General features: G+C 39.2%; 1 protein-coding gene across 2 annotated transcripts in view; it reads right to left on the bottom strand.

Moving 5' to 3' along the window:
• Nucleotides 1-12,273: 12,273 nt before the first annotated feature.
• DEPTOR (DEP domain containing MTOR interacting protein) overlaps nucleotides 12,274-19,774 on the bottom strand; it is a 78,140-nt gene continuing 70,639 nt past the window's right edge. For both annotated transcript variants that reach the window (XM_075023867.1, XM_075023866.1), the window contains one exon: nucleotides 12,274-13,682. In XM_075023867.1, the coding sequence (XP_074879968.1) occupies nucleotides 13,554-13,682 (129 nt within the window). In that variant the 3' untranslated portion in view covers nucleotides 12,274-13,553. The remainder of the gene's footprint in view (nucleotides 13,683-19,774) is intronic.

The raw sequence follows: 19,774 nt of genomic DNA, 5'->3' as shown, positions 1-19,774 counted from the left end.
AATTTACAGTAGGTTTAAACATTCTTTTTCAGTTGTGAAGCAATAACAGAGGGGGGCAGTCTTGGACAAAAATCTCTTTTGTGTATTAACAACTTATCCAGCTTCTGAGGATCCAAATTCAAGTACTGTGTGCTAAAACACAACACTTCAATAGTCACCGTGCTTTGATCTACATTGTAACAGTCAAGGAATTTTCAGCTGTAAAGACCTGTATTACTCAGCTTCTGTGCAGAAGGGTTCCACTCAGCCAAAGCTGACTCATATGAAGCTCCTCTACGGAGAAGAAGGTGCTACCATGGGATGGACTGCCGTGCTGCTCAGGATTACTGCAAAAGTCACAGAGTGGTACCTACACTGCAAGAGTATGTGTGACTGTTGTCAATAAGCTGTCCCTAAGGCTGAGATGGCCGTTTGCTGTCTCAAGATTTGCCAAGAATTGCTGGGATGAAGAGAAGAAGGAGGCAAAGTTTTGGTTCAGCTCTGCACGTGTTGCAGAACTAGCTCTCTGTGTCGCATATGCACCCAGGAAATGCTTGGATACTTCGCATTGAACATGATTTAAGTACCTTAAACATAAAGCCAAAAATAACAGGAAATTACAGAGGAGGAAAGCAAGTGTATATACTAGCCTTAAACAAATAGCTGGCAGTAATTATGCTCCAAAGCAATTATCTGATGACTTAAAGAATTATAGGGTATTGTGACAAAGAATGTGGAAGCTGAAAAAAGGAGAGGCAGCAGTCTACAACCACAAAAAGCAGATAACATCTCAAATGCTTTTGGGTTAGCCTTCCCCCGCCCCTCCCCCCCCCCCCCCCCGCAACACTCAGAGGCTATATTTTATGCAGTTGTACAAGTTTTTGCAGCATCTGGATCTTGCACTGAACATCACCTCAATCCATGTTCTTCACAAAACCCAGGTAAAAATAGGACATTTGGCAACACTCCATCCATGATGCTACACCATTTTCCATTATTTGTTCATTAAACTGTAGTGACTGACTTTTCATCTTAGACTTTTTGAGAAAGTACTGTAATCGGCATGTCATCTGTTTTTTGCTGTTTCCTTTAGATTATTGCTGTTTGGGCCCTACTGTAATCTTTAATTTACCAGTGGCATCCTTCATAAATGTTAGTTTAAATGTTCTTGTAATAGTGGCACTGGCCGCAGTAATGTTATTTATCTTACGGTTTACAGAAAAAAGCTTGTCCATGGCCTGTTTAAATTAGCACAGTGCTTAAGGTAAGTTAGATTACAACAGGGCCCTGCAGAAAACAAAGCCTTGAAGAGCACAATGTTTCTTACAGCACAATCTTCAGAGATGCTGGTGGAATAGTAGATGTTCTTCACGATCAAGCACAAATAAAATCTCTGTCCCAAGGTTTGCAGTCTTGGAAGAATAGCCAAAACATCTGCTTTAGGCCACTGGGCATTTAGCAATGTTGTTGGTGGTTATGATGATGATTATTATTAGTAGTAGTACTAGTATTGTTATTGTTGTTGCTGTTATTATTATTATTATTATTCAGCACAATGAAAGGAGTTACTGGTGTTTGAGACATCAGCCAATCTGTCCCTTCAAATATTAGCAAGGTTTGACTTGGAGGATTAGTCCTTAAAATCTGGAAGCTCTGAATGCTTTTGCACTGAGTAGCAAGCATGTGAGTCCTTGTAGTAGCAAACCATATGTTTATATTGCTTCTGCATATGTTGGTTTGTTAGAGCTAATATTAGCCTGTGTAAGAGACTGAGTATACAGACAATTAGGCAGCAGATCAATTAAATCAAGATGGATCATGATCCTATTCTATCCTGTTCAATTCTTTTTTCCCAAAGCCAGCCAAAGGAATAACTTGTTTCCCTGTCTCCCATATAGCACAGGTAACTCTCCATAGGGGAGTCAGACTATTCTTTGACTGACGTTAATCTTTGGAAAGCTCCCCCTCTCATCTTCCCGGCTATCCATCGCTGTTCAGACTGCCAGCTTGGAAAGCCTACCTGGGAAGCTGAATAGGAGGAGCATGGGGTTTGGGGGCAATGAGTCTTCCTCAGTAAAATAATTCTTCACTGGACCTAAGATATGCAAACTGTAGGAGTCTACAATAAGGACTTGAATCTATGTAACGATAAAAGCAACTTGGTTGGGATTTGACTGTATTCCATTAAAATGAAGAGCAAAACTCATTGGTAGGGAAGAGGGAGGATGGGGTCAGTTTATTTCAAAGAAAGGTATAAGCACCTTTGAAATTCAGTAAGCTTCAGGCTCAGCTCTCCCTGAGTGGTTCTCCACCAGGTCATGCTGAACCATCCAGGTGTCTGTCTGTTAGTTGCTTCTGTGCCGTATCAGTAAAAGAACAGGCAGTAACGATGCATTTTGTTACTGACAACAACTGTTAAGCATAAAGGTAAATTTCCTAAAATCATGTTTCTGCCCTTCTCTACTGTCTGAAGTTCATTTTCTTTGCATTGTAACTGCTGATAGTTTTAAAAACTTGGGTAGTTATTGCCTGCATGCTAAAGAAAAAAAGAAATAATGGGAAAAAGTGAAGAATACCTTTGTTTCTCCAGTGTACTACATTCTTCCTGTATTTTATCTTCTAAAATAAATTCCACCCACGGCCTTTTGCCATGTTCACAAAGTATTACAACCACAAGACAGGGCAAGTAAGTTCAGATTGCTATGTACATTCTGTTCATTTTCAAAAATTTTCCTCATAAAACTTATAAAATATTTCATAGTATATACAATTTTCTCAGCAGAGGAACACTGTAAGAGTGCAGTGGCATGATTTTTTTCTGGGTTCACAGGATTAGGTGAGAGCCTAGTGTGCCACGCTTAAAGTAACCCGTTAAAATAAGTGAACAAGACTTGGTGCTTTAGTGATGCTGAATAACCACCTTGTATCTTAGAGGGACAGCATAATTCTGTTTTGGCAGTAGTCACTATGAGCACTGCTCTCTCCTTTGTTGTCTTTTTTTTCCTAGTGTGATTTAGAGGATCATCATAGTCAAATCCGTGCTTCTCACATTGCATAATATTTCCTATTAAACCAAGGCTGCATTTGGTGGGCAAGTCCAGTTCAGATTTACAAAATAATTTCCTAAATATGAGTTGCCTTTTATCTTTCTGCTGTTAAAATCAACCTGCCAATGAAAGGTCAGACTGTAATTTTGCTTCTACTCTTATAGTCAAGTGGCATTTTTGTACAGTTAATGGATTTGTTCCCGATTTTCAAGTGGGTAAATAAAACAGAAGCTCACCATAAATATTTATATTCACTATTGTCATTTGCCTAACTGCATTCTCAAAGAATTTTCAACACTATTTCTTAAACTAGTGTTAATTTTCTTCACTTACCTAGTGAGCGTGTAAGATTTATTGGGCTTTCTATATGTGATTAATGTCAGTAATAGAATTATTGATGGAGGTAAAACTAAACACCTGAACTCTTCATCATTCACAGTCTTTTTACATGAGTGAAACCCACATTTTACAGTCATCATAGTTCAAAAGATGTTAACCTGTCGTATTTACTTACAAATTCCCACTTATTTTACTAAAAATATTATATGAACTGTAGCAATACTCATTATTTACTCATGACGTTATTCCTCCAAAAAAGCCTGTGGGCTTCCCGATGCTTGCTTTTCAGCAATGGGCAGGAACGTGCCAGGCGAATCAAGCCCTGAACTGAAAGAGCTATTGAAGGTGTTTTGTACGACCGGCTTCTCTACGAACCGCAGACTGTTTTTGTGGCTTTCCTTGCACAAACATGGCTCTGGCTGCACAGCGCGGGGCCGGTTGCGCAAGGCGGCCTGCCGTTTGGCCTCCACATCCTCCCACGCGCCGGGGACCGGGGCCTGATCCAGCCCTCAGCAAGCTCAGCCGGCAGGCTGCGGAGTTTGGCGCTGAGGTGTGCTGCAAAGGGAGCCTCTCCCTCGGAAAGGTGGGGAGGAAGGGAAGCTTGGAAAGGGGCCTGGAGAGGGCTGTGGAGCTGAGGAGCTCGCAGGTTGACTGCACGTGGCGGGTACCTGGCACACTGGTGAGGAGAGCCTGCCAAAACCGAACATACAGGGTCGCAAACAGCATATTTACGGCTACCGAAGATTCAAAATACGTAAACGGTAGTGGTTTTCCACAGCCACGGAGCCCGTGGGTTGCAGTCAATACAGGGGAGTGCTGTCTTTCTGCGTCAGCGGGCGGGCGCCTTGCTGCCCCGCTGAGGCCCGTGGCGTAGAAGGGTGGTCCAGCAGGCAGCCAGCCGGCCGAGGCCTTGAGAGAGCAAGTTTCAGCTCTGCTTCTCCACAGGCTTCCTGGATGACTTTAGGTATCCAGGTTGCCTATCTGGGTTTTACCTTCTCTGCCGTGGATGGATGTGCTGCCAGTTGTAAAACCTGCTGAACGTGGAGGTGTATAAGCCAGCTAGTAGGGCTACGGTCACAACGCGTTAGGTGACTACTGCTGAAATCTTCAATGCTGGTGGCCCTCTAAACACCCGTGTGGGTTAACAGGTATTTTTTATTAACTTTTTTCCTATGTCAGCACCTAAATTCTCTATAAATTTCACTTTGAATTCCTCATTCAGTTTTGGACACTGGCACAGTGCCGCTTCTGCTGCAGGGGGTGAGCAGAAGCTATCCTTGTACCAAGGGCTGAGATGTCAAGCACTGAGATACATGACTGACTGTGGTGCAAGGGACATAGTAGGGAAGCATACTGGAGGTGTATAAATATTTCAGGACACCTGAGAGCTACAATACCAGTCATATTGCAAGCAGTGAAATAAAACTCAGTTTCAAGTGGAAATACTCAGCTGCTGCTGCCTCTGTTCTCATCTGCTGTGGCTGCAGTATCTGCTACTCGTTCTTAAGATCTCATTTCCCTAATGGGAGCAGGTTGCTGCCTTGCTGTGCCTCCTTGGGTGAAATTAGTACTTTTCAGGACAACTTCAAAACAGTAACACCCAAAAAGCAGGAAGAGTCTGCTGAGACAGAGAGAGAGTAATTATGTATGATCACTTATACATACAGATTACAGCTCAACTGACAAATGGCTCTGGTCCCCTTGACTGGCAATAGACAATTCAGAAACAAAGCTGTCCTTGGGTGAGGGGCCACTTTGCATCTTGACAAAAAGCATAAGAGGAAAGGAAAAGGAGACACATTTCTTGGGACATTTAATAATAGCACATCATCACATTCAGTTCTGCATGATACAATTGTGCAACGACTTCTCAGAGGATTGGCTGGATAGGCAGGAAGTTCTTTCCCGTCAAAAGCGCTAATTGAATATACAGCTGGGTAACGCCAATAAAATTACCAGCAGTGAGACAGCTGAATTAGCCAATATTAAGTAGTGGTTATTAGGAATGTCATTCAGTTGTTCACACATAGGTGTCTAGTGCTATTTGAAGTATCCTACAGTATTTAAGACATCCTCTCAGACTTAGTCTCTAGATGTGATTCCAAGAGGCATGGGCTTCCCCATAAGTCCTCTCTATTCCATAAGAATATTTCAAATACCCTAAAGCACCTTTGATGGCACTCAACATTTACATGTATGGAACAGAACCAAGCCCCTGGTTTCTGAGTTCAGGTTCCAATTAGCTAAGTAGAAGTAGATGCCATCACCCTGCTGTGATGCTTTGAAAAAGTTTATCTGCAGATTGGCAAAAAGAGCACTGCATTAGCCCACGTGCCAAAGGTCATCTTTGCAATTACAAACCCATTGTTAGGAGTTAATCATGATAACTACCGGAAAAGGGTATCATCAAAGAGCCTTTAAAATGTGGACAATTTGACCTTAATTATAAAATTTTTATTCCTGTATTACGTGGCTTCCTGAAGCTCTGCACATTAAGACAGCATTGTCTGCTTTTTGCAAAAGAAACACTAATCAGCAAGAGTTAAGGTGAATGTTTTCTGTGCCTTCATCTTCCAAATACAATTTCCAACTGAACCATAAGAAAAGATTTTTTTCTGTGACTATGTAGGAGATGAGGTCAATGGGATTTATATTTAAGTGGTCTCTGGAATGGAATACTGATGCTACTATAAGGAAGGTGAATCAATAACCCTCAGAAAATAATCTCTTAGGAGAATGAACAATAATACAATCATGCAGATACGTGTACAGTGGGTAATGAAACAAAATTTAAAAAGTGTAACACATATTTCATCATGAAAATCAAACATGTAACAGGGCAACTCGGCACCCTTCCGTAAATGCTTCTTTTAAACATATTTTGTAGTAGACGATTTGCCTGCTGGAGTGTAATGGAAAACGAATTATTGAATTTTTTTAATATTCAACAGGATCTTGCTGATTCTGGCAAAACAAACAAAGCACACACACATCCCAAACTGCAGTAACAAACAAAAGGGTGCAATAAGTTATCTTCAAAAAGCAGTTGACCTGACAAAACTCATAAAACAAAACAGGCAATAGGAAAATGTGACATTAAGATCTTAAATACTTTCATGATTCTTCCTTTCCAAGTTAACCCATAAAAGCTAGTGGGTTCCATCTGCAATATTTATATGAGTTTTAAGAAAATCTTGTCTTGTTTCTAGAAATACTTTGCAGGTAAAGCAAGGATGTTAGGGTACTTTGAGAACAGAAATTAAATGGATTCCTGATCCTGCAAACTACTAAGAACTTCTTCCAAGTGAAATCACTTAATATTTCCCAGGCTTTGCTCAACATCACGCTTAATTAAACTTTTGCTAATAAACATGAAGAGCTCAGCTTAGCCCCATTGCTGGACTCCATTGACAAAGAAGTTGTTCAGTCAAGCGTGCTTAACTGCATGTGTATTTATTTTTAGTTGATACACACAGTGTTTGCACATATATATAAATATTTTATGAAGAAATCAAAGATTTTTTAAAAAAGTTTTAATTACTTCATATTGTTAATGGAAATTTTTTCTTTAAAGGAAATGTTTTGTTTGGGTAGCTTCTTATATTTGAAACTGAAGTATTTCACAAACAAACATATATCTTTACTATATTCTTATCTAGTGCATTTTATGCTTGAATGTTCTTAAATACACAAGTATTAGTTACAACTTTGTTCTTATTGAGAAGACAGGGTTAAGAATGTAAATTGTAAATTTAGTCATAAAACTACAACATTTTTCTCCTCTGTGTTGCTATTAAGAAAGATAACGGGACAGAACCTTTCCCTACTACACCCTATCACCGCACCTGCCTGATGGATGCTCCTCTGGATTCCACACTTGTTTTGCTTCTAATTCAAAATCGTAAGATTTTAAAAACAAGCTAACTTGGTTTTTTTGCAAAAACTAATGGTTTGTACATACTATGTATTTTCCAGCTACAATCTAGTAATAGGCATCATATTGCAGGTTTTGCTCAGGTAAAATTTTCCCAGGGAGACTCAGTGGAAGTTTGCCTAAGAAGTGCAGGTAAGAACTAGTGTTCCCTGACTTACGCTTGGGCACAAAGAGAAAAGTATGATTTCTGTTCATCACGAGTTCCACTGGAAATATGAGGGGCGAAAAAGATCATTTTCTAATTGGACAAGCATAGAATAGAGGGAGAATTTTTTTTTTTCTGTTTAATACAAGATAGTCTAAAACCTGAAGAGGAAAACAAAAATCCTTATGATTGAATTCTCCAGTGTTTTACAGTTTGCAGTGAAGACATGTGTTTATGTGGTTCTAAGCCCAGCCATGGCTGGGAGGCAGTGCTCCAGCCAGGATGTGATGGAGGGAAGGAGCAGAGAATCTGTGATAGCTCATCCAGAGGACAGGAGGAAAACAACAGTCTTTGGAGGTCTCTCACCTTTTCTCTCTGTAATCTGAGAAAGTCCATGAAAGCTATGGCCCATACTGTGTTATGAACCATATGAAGCTTTGTTAAGAGTAGATGTAGTGGTATTTTATAACTCAAATTAATTTTATTTCAACATTATGGTAACTTTGTCTTATTTTGTTCTCTTACCTCAAGGCTTTGTTTGCATGTTAGTTATCATTTGATAGTAAAGTAGCATCCAGTTCACCCGTTTTCTGAAATCTTAGGCTTGATAAATAAGTACTGCTAATTTATGAAAAGCTAGTGATGATGATCATAGTAAAGAGCCACTCAAAAACAGACCAGTAAAAATCACAGAGAAAGCAGGGCCATCAAGACCTTCAAGAACCAATTTTTGAGCTGGAAGCAGAAAGTATGACCATTGTTAACTATGTGACAAAAGAAGTAGAATAGGAAAGAAAACAAAATATGTCCATAACTCACTGGTAGAGGCAAAACAGTCTGGTGGGCACGAGCTGTCCTTTAGACCAGTGTTCCTCAGCTTGGCCTGCTTGGGTGCCTGCAGCAGCTGCAGCAGCAGGAGCAGTGGGAGAATTTCCCAGCTGCTCAGGCACAATGTAAATACCTCTCTGAAGTGGCTGGCATGCCACTAGCTGTCCACGTACAATAATCTAGAGACCATTTTGTAGAAGTCTCTGGGTACAATCGCCTTAGGAACAGAAGCAAGAAGTTGCACGTAAAAAGAAGAGAATTTCCTACGGCTCCAATCACCTGCAAATTCTGAAAAGAAATGATTATTATCTGACAAGGCCATGCAAAAGCCAGTAGGCAACTGTTGTACTCTTAAGTTCAGCAAGAGCTATGGTGACACAGGATGGGAAAGCTATGCGTGTATGGCAGCATTTTCATATACAAGGCAATACAATGATTTGTGCTACCTAGCATACAGTGCCTGCTTCAAACACGTGCTCTTGAAGTTAAGCATTTAATTTTAAGTGTGTGCCTATGCAACTTGCGTTTCAACAGTACTGGAAATTCACAGCTCCCATGGACAATATGAGCATGGATACCTAACTGCAAAACAACAGCCATTTTTCTAGTAGACATTCCATTTGACAGATATAGCTAGTCCCTTCTGAATATTTCTGCATTTTTCCTGAGGAACTGCAAGTATAAAGACTAAGTAGCTATGCATGAAACATTTTTTATAGTAAAAATTAACTGTATCATTGAATCCCGTGACATTGGTTGACATTCTTAGATTATGTCTTGCATTAATGGCTCATTTTAAAAATGGATGTGTAAATATTTATTTATGTACAAGTTTGTAGAGAAATCTAATGGTTTAAAATCACTCAGCTTCTCTGGAACATCGATGATATTTTTATCTGCACTGTGTGTATACAAAAGGAATTATTACATTGGCAGTTACTATTTGTGTTTTTATAAGTAACACATATAAGTGAAAAATATAAGCCACATCACTCACCAGATAAAGAAAGACAAATTTCAAAAGTATGATCTATGGAAACTTTTAATGGCAGTTTTATTGTAAAAGTTTAGAAATTCTCTCACTTTGTTTGAAGAGTGGTGTGGTCTAGCTTTACTTATACATGCGACATACACATGCTTTTTCGCTTATACAAGTGTTCTAGTTCTAATTATACACTAGGAAGAAAACACTCATAATTGCAACAACCGATTTCTCAGTCTGTCTCACATTAGGCAAACATTTTTGCAAACCGTATTGTCTCAGTTTTTCCTGTCTCTAAAATTAGAATAATTCTTATTTAGCAAAATTAACATTAAAAATTAGTATTTAATTCCCAGTGTTACCTGAAATTAATAGAGCATTACCCCATAATCTGATCATTCTGTCTCCATCCACAGGGAAAAGGAAACCTCCATGTATCACAGCTGTCAGTGCAGATGAAGAAGTCAGTCAGTCACTCCTTCTTCCTCATCCTCAGACTATTCTCTTTGGCTATGTCTATGTTAGTACATCAAATCAGTATAGAGACCGTTCTCTGGTCCTAAGGGCAAGAGGCACAACAAAGCCTGCACCCCTATGCCCAAATTCTGATCTCATGTTATTCTCTGAACTACGCTCAGGCAATTTTCTCAGAGGTCTAGACCATGCTGAGGGGACATGCTGACCATTAAACCAGTAATAGTGGGACAGTGTCTGACACGTCCCTAGCACTCTGTAGTTATTAGTGAGGATATAACCAGAAAAGGAAGAAAATACCAAGAGAAACATTCCTACTGCATGACTTTTTCCTCCCAGACCTCTACCTGAAGGTAATCTCACGGAAGAGGATAGTAGGACAGACCCACTTGTATTGCAGATGCTGCTGTGACACAACTGTGTCTTTTCAATGCTGACAATCTAATTTGCAGCTTCTTTGGAGACCTAAAATGCAGACAATCAAATTCTAATACACCTGATTATTGCATTATTTCATGAGTGAAATGCCTTCCATGGGACTAGCTGTGCAACCAGTTGTGTTCAATAGTATACTTATGGTATTTGATCTTGATAATCAAAATGGTGTATCTTGTAGGAGATATAACAGAAGAAAAATAGGAGAAATATTGCAATGAATTAATGCTCCAATTAGCTTAACTGCTACTTGAGTTTAATTAACTGTTATATTGCTTGAAGATGCTCCATAAATGACTTGCAAATGTACATGTGCAGAGGACTGGCACTAATCTGTGTTATTAAGGCATAAAGATTTATTAGAGGATCTCACAAGATCTATAGTAACCAAAAACGTGATCATGTTAAGAGACTAAGTCTTACAAAAATGCCTGTCTTTTTAAAGAAGTTATTACTGCTGATGCCAGGGGTTTTTTTCCTTTCTGGTTTCTTGCTTCAGTTCATACTGCGATATTCATGCATATTTTGAAATGCCTCACTTCCGTGAATAATCTTACATTTCCCCTGGTACTTTGCAGGAAGCAAGGTGCTCTATTATACTCAAAATTCTGTGCCCTCTGAAGTGCATGAGAGTTTGACACTGACTCCTGTGGACTGTCTTGGATGGTATGTATCACTATGTGCAGACAGACTGCAATTTAATCAGAAATGATACATTTCATAGCTTAATTGTTAGCTTTGCATCCTTTTTTCCAAAAATACAAAATTTCATACCAGAGATAATTTGAAAACCTTTGTCACATTGAAGAGGGAAAGAATTAATTAAATTCTGTATTGCCAATCGAGTTGAGAACACGGTATGGAAATCCCCATTAAACAGCAGGCAAGTAATGGTGCTCCAATTGTGATAGAGACTAATGTATCTTGCAAATGAAAATGCCATCTCCAATCTGTAACATAATGATATGCAGAGATTTCTCCCTGCCCCCATTCCCACTCTTTCTGCTCAACTCTAAAGTGCACTCTATAATGCATTATTAAGCTAAATTCTGACCCAGTTTCTTAATTATCTGTAAGCTACAGGGAACTTGTAGCAGAATATTAACTAAGGCAAGAGATGTAAGACAGAAGAATCCATGATGGCATTAGAGAGTATCATTAGCATTTTGCTACAGAAATACTTCACATTTTAATATTTAACCTAGCCTAACATGTAGAATTTTTATTTGAAAGTGGTACAAAGTATATACCAAGCAAGCCACCAAAACAACCCAGGCAGAAAAGAGAAGAGAAGAGAAGAGAAGAGAAGAGAAGAGAAGAGAAGAGAAGAGAGAAGAAAATAGAAAAAAAAGAAAAAGAAAAGAAAAGAAAAGAGAAAAGAAAAGAAAAGAAAAGAAAAGAAAAGAAAAGAAAAGAAAAGAAAAGAAAAGAAAAGAAAAGAAAAGAAAAGAAAAGAAAAGAAAAGAAAAGAAAAGAAAAGAAAAGAGTATTTAGAGAAGCATTCCTGGATTCACAAAATCAAAAACTTGTATCATACTGACACATTTCTGGGATAACAGGATTTTTTCCAACCGTTCTTAGTGGATACCATCAACAGTTGTTACAATCTCATATAACATTATGTGCTGAACTGTTTATTTTAGATGAACTGTAGAGTATAATCTGCTATGGGTTATACATGTGTACCAAATTTTTTTGGGGTGCAATCAGGATAAACAACTGTCATACTAAAAGACAGATTGAAAGAATCCTCCAAACATTTTTGTCCCTTGTTAGTATCAAGTTCGCAGCTGCAGTTTTATACCTCCCTGCACTGCTGCATACTAGTGGAATATGAGAAATTTTCATGGTGAAGAATCAACCACAGATATACTATATCAGAAACAAAGAACACATGGACTTCTACCTACAAAGCTGCAGGCATATGTGATTTTGAAGACTTGCTGTTTTTACATCTCTGATGTAGAAGTGTTTGAGTGAGGGAAAAACATACTGCAAGAGCAATGTATTTAGTGAGAACAATTTTTAATATAAAACATATTTCAAAATTATTTGAGGAAAAAAATACTTTCCCCACCCCGTAATTGAAGGATTTGTGGTATGCTCATATAGAAAGTCAAGCTTTAATTGTAAAATTTAGACAGCAGATAAAGCCTGCAATATATGATTATAAGTTTGTGGACAAGGATGTGTTTATTCAGTTCAAACATCAAAGAAAACCCATGCAGTCCTCTTGTCATAGAGTTGAGGAGTCACCTAACTCTGCAGAATATGGAATTTGTATATACATTTTTAAAAAATATTTGATGCATTAATTCATCAACAAAGAAATCCTGTTTGAAAAAGAGTAAGAGTCAGTTAAATACAATGTTTTATTAGTAATAGTGTCAAATGCAATTCATGTGCCAAGTCTGTAGTTTGCAGAACATTTGATGATTTGAAAGTGCTAACAAGCTTAATGTACATTCAAGTACATTGCTTCCATTTGAAATGTACTTTCTCTACTGGAGCATCTCGATGTATCATTGCTAATGCTAACACTGAATTTCCCATTTCAACCCACCAAATCTTCTTCTTCTAGGAATAAAGGTGTCCAAAATTTCTGCAAAGTGACAAACAGCAAAGCCAAGACACCTTTCCTTTACAGATAAGGAAAAAAACAAGATCAACATTTTTATACTTGAGCACCTAAACCAGTGCGTAGGCATCTAAACAAAAAGCCCGATTTTCAAAGACAGGTTTTGTGAAAGTACTGCACGCTTTTCCATTTGCATGATTTTTCTTTCTAGACTAATCCATGTATTCGGTCAGGCCCAAACATTCGTACCAGAGTACCCTCCACAGAGAATGGACAGCTTTTTTTCATGCTTTTGCAGTTTGTTTGTGTTTGCAATCAAGCCAGCATTTAGTCAGCTGTCCCTCAGCCCAAGGAGAGAGCAACTGCGACAGCACATGCTCCTGGCACAAAGCTGGACACCAGGAGGATGTTTACCAATGTAAGTATGTCATGCAAACTGTCTGTGACATCCTGACCCCATGGTGTTTGGTTCTTTCATTTCCTGAAGTGCTTTGATCCAATGGTGGACTGCATGGCCTCTCAGGTGGGAAACCATTCTGACCGATGCAGGCATGGCTGGAAAGACAACCTAAAGGCCTTAACCTTGTCACTGTTAGGCAAGGAAAAGTCCCTAGTGAAAATAGGCCAGTATGTATTGTTCACTTCTTAGCATAATCACCAGTGCTATTATTGTTAAATGAAAGAGAGCCCCCCTCCCCTAAAAGCAAAATCATCTATTTAGACACAGCAATGTTCTGCCTCCTTGTGTCAGGCTGCTCCATGGTCGTCACTATTTCTCTCACAAAAATGTCCAGTAAGAGTTTTTTTCCTTCTCAGGATTCTATTTCTTCCATCACTTCCATCACAATCGTTCGAGGGCCGGTCAGGATGAGGTTGCTCACTGTCCTGTAATCCACGTGGAGAACGTTGAGGCCGTTGACAGATACAACAAATTGGCAAACCTGAGGAGAAAAGCGACCAGCAAAAAAGGTTAGGCATTACACTTTTTTGTAAGGTTATTTACACAGATGTACTATCAACTCCTGAGTGTGCAAAACCTCCATAATTCTTCATACCATCTCATTCAGCATTCTTAAGAAAAACACACACTTCTTTTAGAATTAATCTGGCAAGTTAATTTTCTGTAAAATTTTTTGCAATATCACTGCAACTTTCAAATCTGTGGAATTTTGAAGTCCTACATCAATCATTTTTCTAATAACAATATTTTTCTTAGAACAGTGATATTTTCTGATATCAATGGTGCGTTGCAAACAATGTGGGACAAGACAGCTCTGGCCATTGCAAAGAGTCTATTATCCTTAGTTTGTCTTAAACACTTTCATAGAAACCCTTTTAGACAGTTCTTGGTAGCTACAGTAAAACTATGCATCATGTTTCCAGGCTCAGGGCAAGGTCTGGATGATGACTTCACTAGATTCCGTACCAAAACCTCCACTGGTACAACATGAACCCAAAGGATCCAAATTCTATGAAATAATATCACGGAAGATTAAGTAGGATGGATTAAGATGTCACTGCCATTTTCAGAAGATACTCCTACACAGATTTACTTTTTATATGAATGGTTTTTGGTTTTTTTCAGCAAGTATGGGACATTAATTAATTTCAAATATGCTAATATTTTGTTTTTAAAAGCCATAACAAATTCAAACACTGAAAGTCTTTTATCATCAGAGGCCGTATTCTGTCCAAAAAGTCTTGATAGAAATACTTGGACCAACACCACTGTATATCTTAAAAGAGTTAATCAGAGAAAAAGTCACATCACCATTGTAAAAAACAGAGGAGGAAAAGAAAGATAACAGTACTGATTCCTCAAAAACGTTAAGCCTTCTCTGTATCTAATCATAACATTATGGTATTGGTAAAAAGGCAAAAAATGTGTAGTGTCTAGATCTGTGTTTTTAATGATAAAAATATGGAGCCTGAAGCAACAGTAATATCATCCTGATGTTTCAATGAAAACAATACATTCACTAGAAGGTTATCTTACTCATAAGTCATCTTGAGTCTGTAAGAAAGAAGCTATGAGGAGAGTATCACTAGAAATTTTCAGGTTTTATTTTATATTTTTGCCTTTCCTATTTAGGCAGAAACACAACACAGAAATGTATGCAGGAGGGGTGGGAAGCAGCTCTGGTGTCTTCCAGTGCTAGCTCTAAAACAGATTTTCTCGCAAGCCAAGTCATTTAACTTTTGTGCATCAACTACCTTCCCTCTCAAGTAAAATGTGTTGTGAAACTCAATTTGTATTTGCGCAAAATGTACAGAATGTACCTATGGATGTTCCATTTAAGGAAAATTATAGAGGAAGCAAAGCCAATCCAAAAATGTAAAATTTCATCAAAAATGCCACCAATTATTTTAATCTCTGCTCCTTAGAGCCTCTGCACAGGAAGAGCAGCAGCAGCAGTCCCTGAAGGGAGGGCAGACCTCACTCTTGCACCTTACCCCTTACCCTCAGAACTCCTCTGCAGAGCTGAAGATCCTGGAAGTCAACCTTACTGGTAGCCTAAATGATCATCAAAGTATGGCAATCAGCAATACCACTTAGCCAACTTCCATGGCAGTATGGATGTATCTTTCCTATACATTCATATGCTATATTTCAGCTGCAAGTAGCATTGGGAAAACAGTTCAGTTTTTGCATGCAGACAAAGCCTTCTGAATTTTAAGGATTTTGGTTGAAAAAGTAACCCACCATCATCTGCAGTGTGCCACAATTAGTATTTAAGAGGGATGTCTATTTAGTTTAAAATGTAGATTATTGCAGTATCTATAGGTCTCTTAACTTCCAGTGGTATTTCCTAACGCTTTCTATGGATTTCCAAGATTGTATCAAGTTTTACTGAATTATAGCTCTGGCTCCAGAATAATATTTGGGTTGATTTAAAACAGACCTGCAGAAATAACATTGTCTCTTCTGGCTTAATGCAATTTTTGGAAGTTGAATGGCTGATGGTTTTTTTACTGCTGCATATTCTCAGACTTCTCGAATTACTGGAATCCCAATGCATGGGACTTGTGTTTGGCCAGGGACAGGCATGCAAGCGTGTGATGGATAAATCTGCATGCTGGATCACGTCAGGGGCATTCAGGGGCCTCCAGGGAACGTCCCTGGCAGAGGAACAGACTTTCCAGACTGGCCAGCCACTCGCACAAGGGCTGCAGTAGTGTAAATGTGGACGGTACAGGCACCGCAGCCCTGAACGGCAATCTGGATCCCAAAGAGTGAATTTCTTATGCAAAAGACAAGAGTTGACACGTCTGCGTTCTTGATGTGTTTGTTTTAATGTATGCCCTTGGCAGTATTATTAATCAGCAATGTCTACAGGCTGAGAACAGTCCCCCTCGTGCTGTCCTTTGCACTGGATCCAAATGGCTTATTAGTTTCACCATTTCCAGTGGATAGGATTAGATGCAAAAAGTCCACCCAGGCCAGATGAGAAGAGAAATGTAGAGAGGAGGACAATGCACAGAATAGCGTACTTCTCTCCTAAAATTGCATGGAAAGGCCCATGAGGAACAGGAGATGATAATAAAGAGGCAGTCACCGTAGGGGCAGAAAGCCCTCTTCATGGCCATCACTTGGGCAGTGCCCCCAAGGGCTGAGTCTCTGCAAATTCCAGATCCGGCTCCCTCAGGGATAAAGAAATGTGGAGCCATTTGCTGTGTCCTCCAGTCGTGATGAGGGGAAAGAGGTTTTCACAGTCCTGGGCCCTTCAGTATGCTGAGTGGCCTCAACTCACCCAGTTTTCTTCTCCCCAGCCTGTTTTTCCATTCAGTGCTGCATCCAGCAAGGGGAAATGAAATGCAGTGCTGCTTTGTGCATTTTGGCCATCATCAATCCTGGCCCCCAAAAGCCCACATCATGGGTTGCTCTCTTGGTGGAATTACAAAATGAGCGAGAGCGAGCGAGGACCCACAAACCAGCCCTGACTGAGTATATCAACCCACATATTATTATCTCAGGAATTTTCTTAAGGAGACTGGTTTACAAAATCATGATGATTTAATGTTACATTTATAAAAACACATTTCAAAAAGCTGTAAGTGCTCAGCTCATAGCTACAGCTGTTAAGGGCTTTGTAACTACAAACATGTAAAATTTCTGTTGGTTTCCACACATCAATAACTATAATAGATAATAAACTAAAGTTAAAAGACCCTCAAAGAGCCTTTTATTGCTCATTTCCTCATCGCTCTCCAAGGAACTTGACAGGAGATAAGCATCCCTCAGACTTCAAGAAATGAAAAGCCCAGAATAAATTCCAACCATTTTGTTGGTCAGGATGTGACGATCTAAAAACCACAGAAACAATAACAGTTAAATAAAGCAACACTGACATGAAAAGACTCCCTTAATTAATTTCAAATATTTAAATGTTACAGTAATAAACATTTATTGTTAAGTATTTCAATTTCCCACCTTGGCATACAGCAGCCCACAGAAGTAGGGATAGCAGAAAAGGCACCTCTGTCTTTCTGCAGGTTTCCACTAGCACATACAGAACGTTTAACCAAATCCAGGTGTTCCCAGGAAAAGGAAAACTTCAACTTTGGGCTTACGTTTGAACAGAAGGGATCTGGGAACCTATCGCTTAAAGAAGTTAGCAAGGGTTTGTCATGCCATTTATCATCAAACTGAAGATGGTGAGAAGAGGAATTATAAATAGTTACCATAACGTTTAATGGCCAAAATCAGGATTGTGCTGTACTTGGAGCTGTACAACCCTTCCTCCCCCTTACTGGTTATTGCTCTTCCCACCACAGCAAGCTTTGGCTGCCTGCCCCTCCTTGATCTTGCCAAGCTGCCCTGGAGATGTACATCCACACCCCTTGATTTTCCTGCCAAGAGAATTGCCCGCCAGCCAAACCAAAGCCCCGCTCCCTCGCCGGGGCTGCCTGCACTGGGGCTGGATGGCTGAGCCAGCATTGATCAGGAGCTGTGGTGAGGATGACTGCCGGATGCTCCCAAGGGATGTCAGGGACTGGCTGCAGGCATAAGCATGGAATTGCACAACTACCTTAAAGCAAACTATTGACTAAAAACATTGCATACCTGTCACTAATTCTTACTTAGCATTCTGCCTCAGGATGACCTTAATATTTGTGAATGCTACAGGAATATTATTTGAGGATAGGCACTTAGCCCAGATACTCGGATATTCAGGTGCCGTTTGCACTGTAGGCTTTAGTCACCCGTCCTTGTGGAGACAGGCCTTGCTTGATGGACTTTTTTCAATATTATATATAAATATAAAAATCCATTTAAAATTTCCTTTCTTTTTCTAGGCACACTTTTTAGAAGGGTGCTGTGAAAGATCATGAAGAGCTGGAAATTCCCACTGCAGAATTTGGTTTAAGTGATGATTGCAAAGTTCTTTGGGACAGCCCCAAAAAAAGCATATGATTTTAAAGAAGCAGTAAGTGCAACTGTTCATCCCTGGTCGTGAAGCAAGTAACAGCTATGCAGAGTCAACAGATAATACATCTCAAAACAGTAGAATAAGACCATGATTACACAGTCACTTCAATTTGACATAAATTTTTAAAAAAGCTTGAGATGAAGAGTAACACAAATGCCTGCTCCAGCATACAGGAGGCAGCATGGCTGGGCAGGGGCTGGAGGACTGCCCTTCTCCACAGCAGCAAACATGTGCACCTCATTTCAGTGGCCATGGGTTAAGGTTCTAATTCTCAATGGATTTATAATTTACATTTCAGTGTCAAGGTCAGTGTCCGGAATCCACTCTCCTTTTTTTTTTTTTGCTAACTTCTCTTTAAGAAAGAAAGTATAAAGACTATTACAAATACAGATCAAATAGGTACCAAAGAAATCAATGTTACCAAATACAACTTAGTCTTGAATTTCTTGAATACAAATCTAGATTATGCAATGACACATTAAAGTTAGTGGCAAAAATACTGTTTTTCAGCAGTATTGATATTTTACCCAATTATCTGGGCAGTAATAGGACCATTCAGGGTCTAAGACTGCAAAGCACAAAGTCTTTACCAGCACACTTGAGTTTTCTCCCCCAACAGCACCAAGGTCAACCAAAAGGCAAGGTTTTCACGGGCTGTTTGACACTGATAGATGCTCTGGCATCAAGTGTTAACAGCATAAAGAGATGCTGAAAACATTGCCACTAATCCATTTCCACTGAAGGTGCGAATATTATTGTACATGTGGCAACTGCATGAAGGAAAATCTTAAAAAAGGCTGGCGAGAGAAAGAGTGAAATCCAGCCTTGCACTAATCTTTCACTCTGGAGCAGCCAGGATTTTACCCCTGGACTCTGTGGAGATCTGAAACAGATTTCTAGAAGCTGGCAGCTCAAACCAGGGCCACGTCCTGCTGCAAAGCAGATCCCTTTGAAACCAAGGTACTTCAAAACTTATTAGCATGTTGCATGGAAACATGCAGTTGTTGGGAAAGCTGTGTGCGGATCAGGGCTGGCTCAGTCATCCACCCTTTGCTCTGTTCATTATTTGTACGCACACTGATTTACATTAGTTATCAGATAGTTTAGGACACACTCCCTTGACTATTATTTCTTCTTATCATCTGATGTGATGCCAAAGTCACACAGATAATTTTTACTTTAAGACAAGCCATTCCCAAAATGCATGGAAAAATGTATTGGTTTCTTTTTGGTCTTACTTTTTTAAACCTTATTAGCATCAAACAGAAATGATGAATTCAGGCAAATGTAGGAGTTATTTTCAACACTGGAAAGTTCTTCAGCAATTTTCCTAAGAACTAAAATAAAAGCTTCTAAGTATAACTTCTTTCAGAGCTGTCTAAAGAAAAGTGTATTTTGACAATTTTACAGAATAAAATTGATACCAGAACTGACAATATAACTATTTCAAAAAGAACAGTCCAATGTTAGTGTTTTGGGTTTTCTTCTTGCTAATGAAAATTAAAATGAAATCCATTACAGAAACAGCCTGCTTACATTTCTGTTCTAGAGATATCCTCAATAATTACAAATAAATGCTTTTTTCATGTCCTACTAATCCT

The sequence above is a fragment of the Buteo buteo genome, chromosome 3, assembly GCF_964188355.1.
Source record: "Buteo buteo chromosome 3, bButBut1.hap1.1, whole genome shotgun sequence".
Taxonomy (NCBI): Eukaryota; Metazoa; Chordata; class Aves; order Accipitriformes; family Accipitridae; genus Buteo; species Buteo buteo.
The sequence above is the reverse complement of the archived record's forward strand: the minus strand, read 5'-3'. Positions and strand labels throughout refer to the sequence as shown.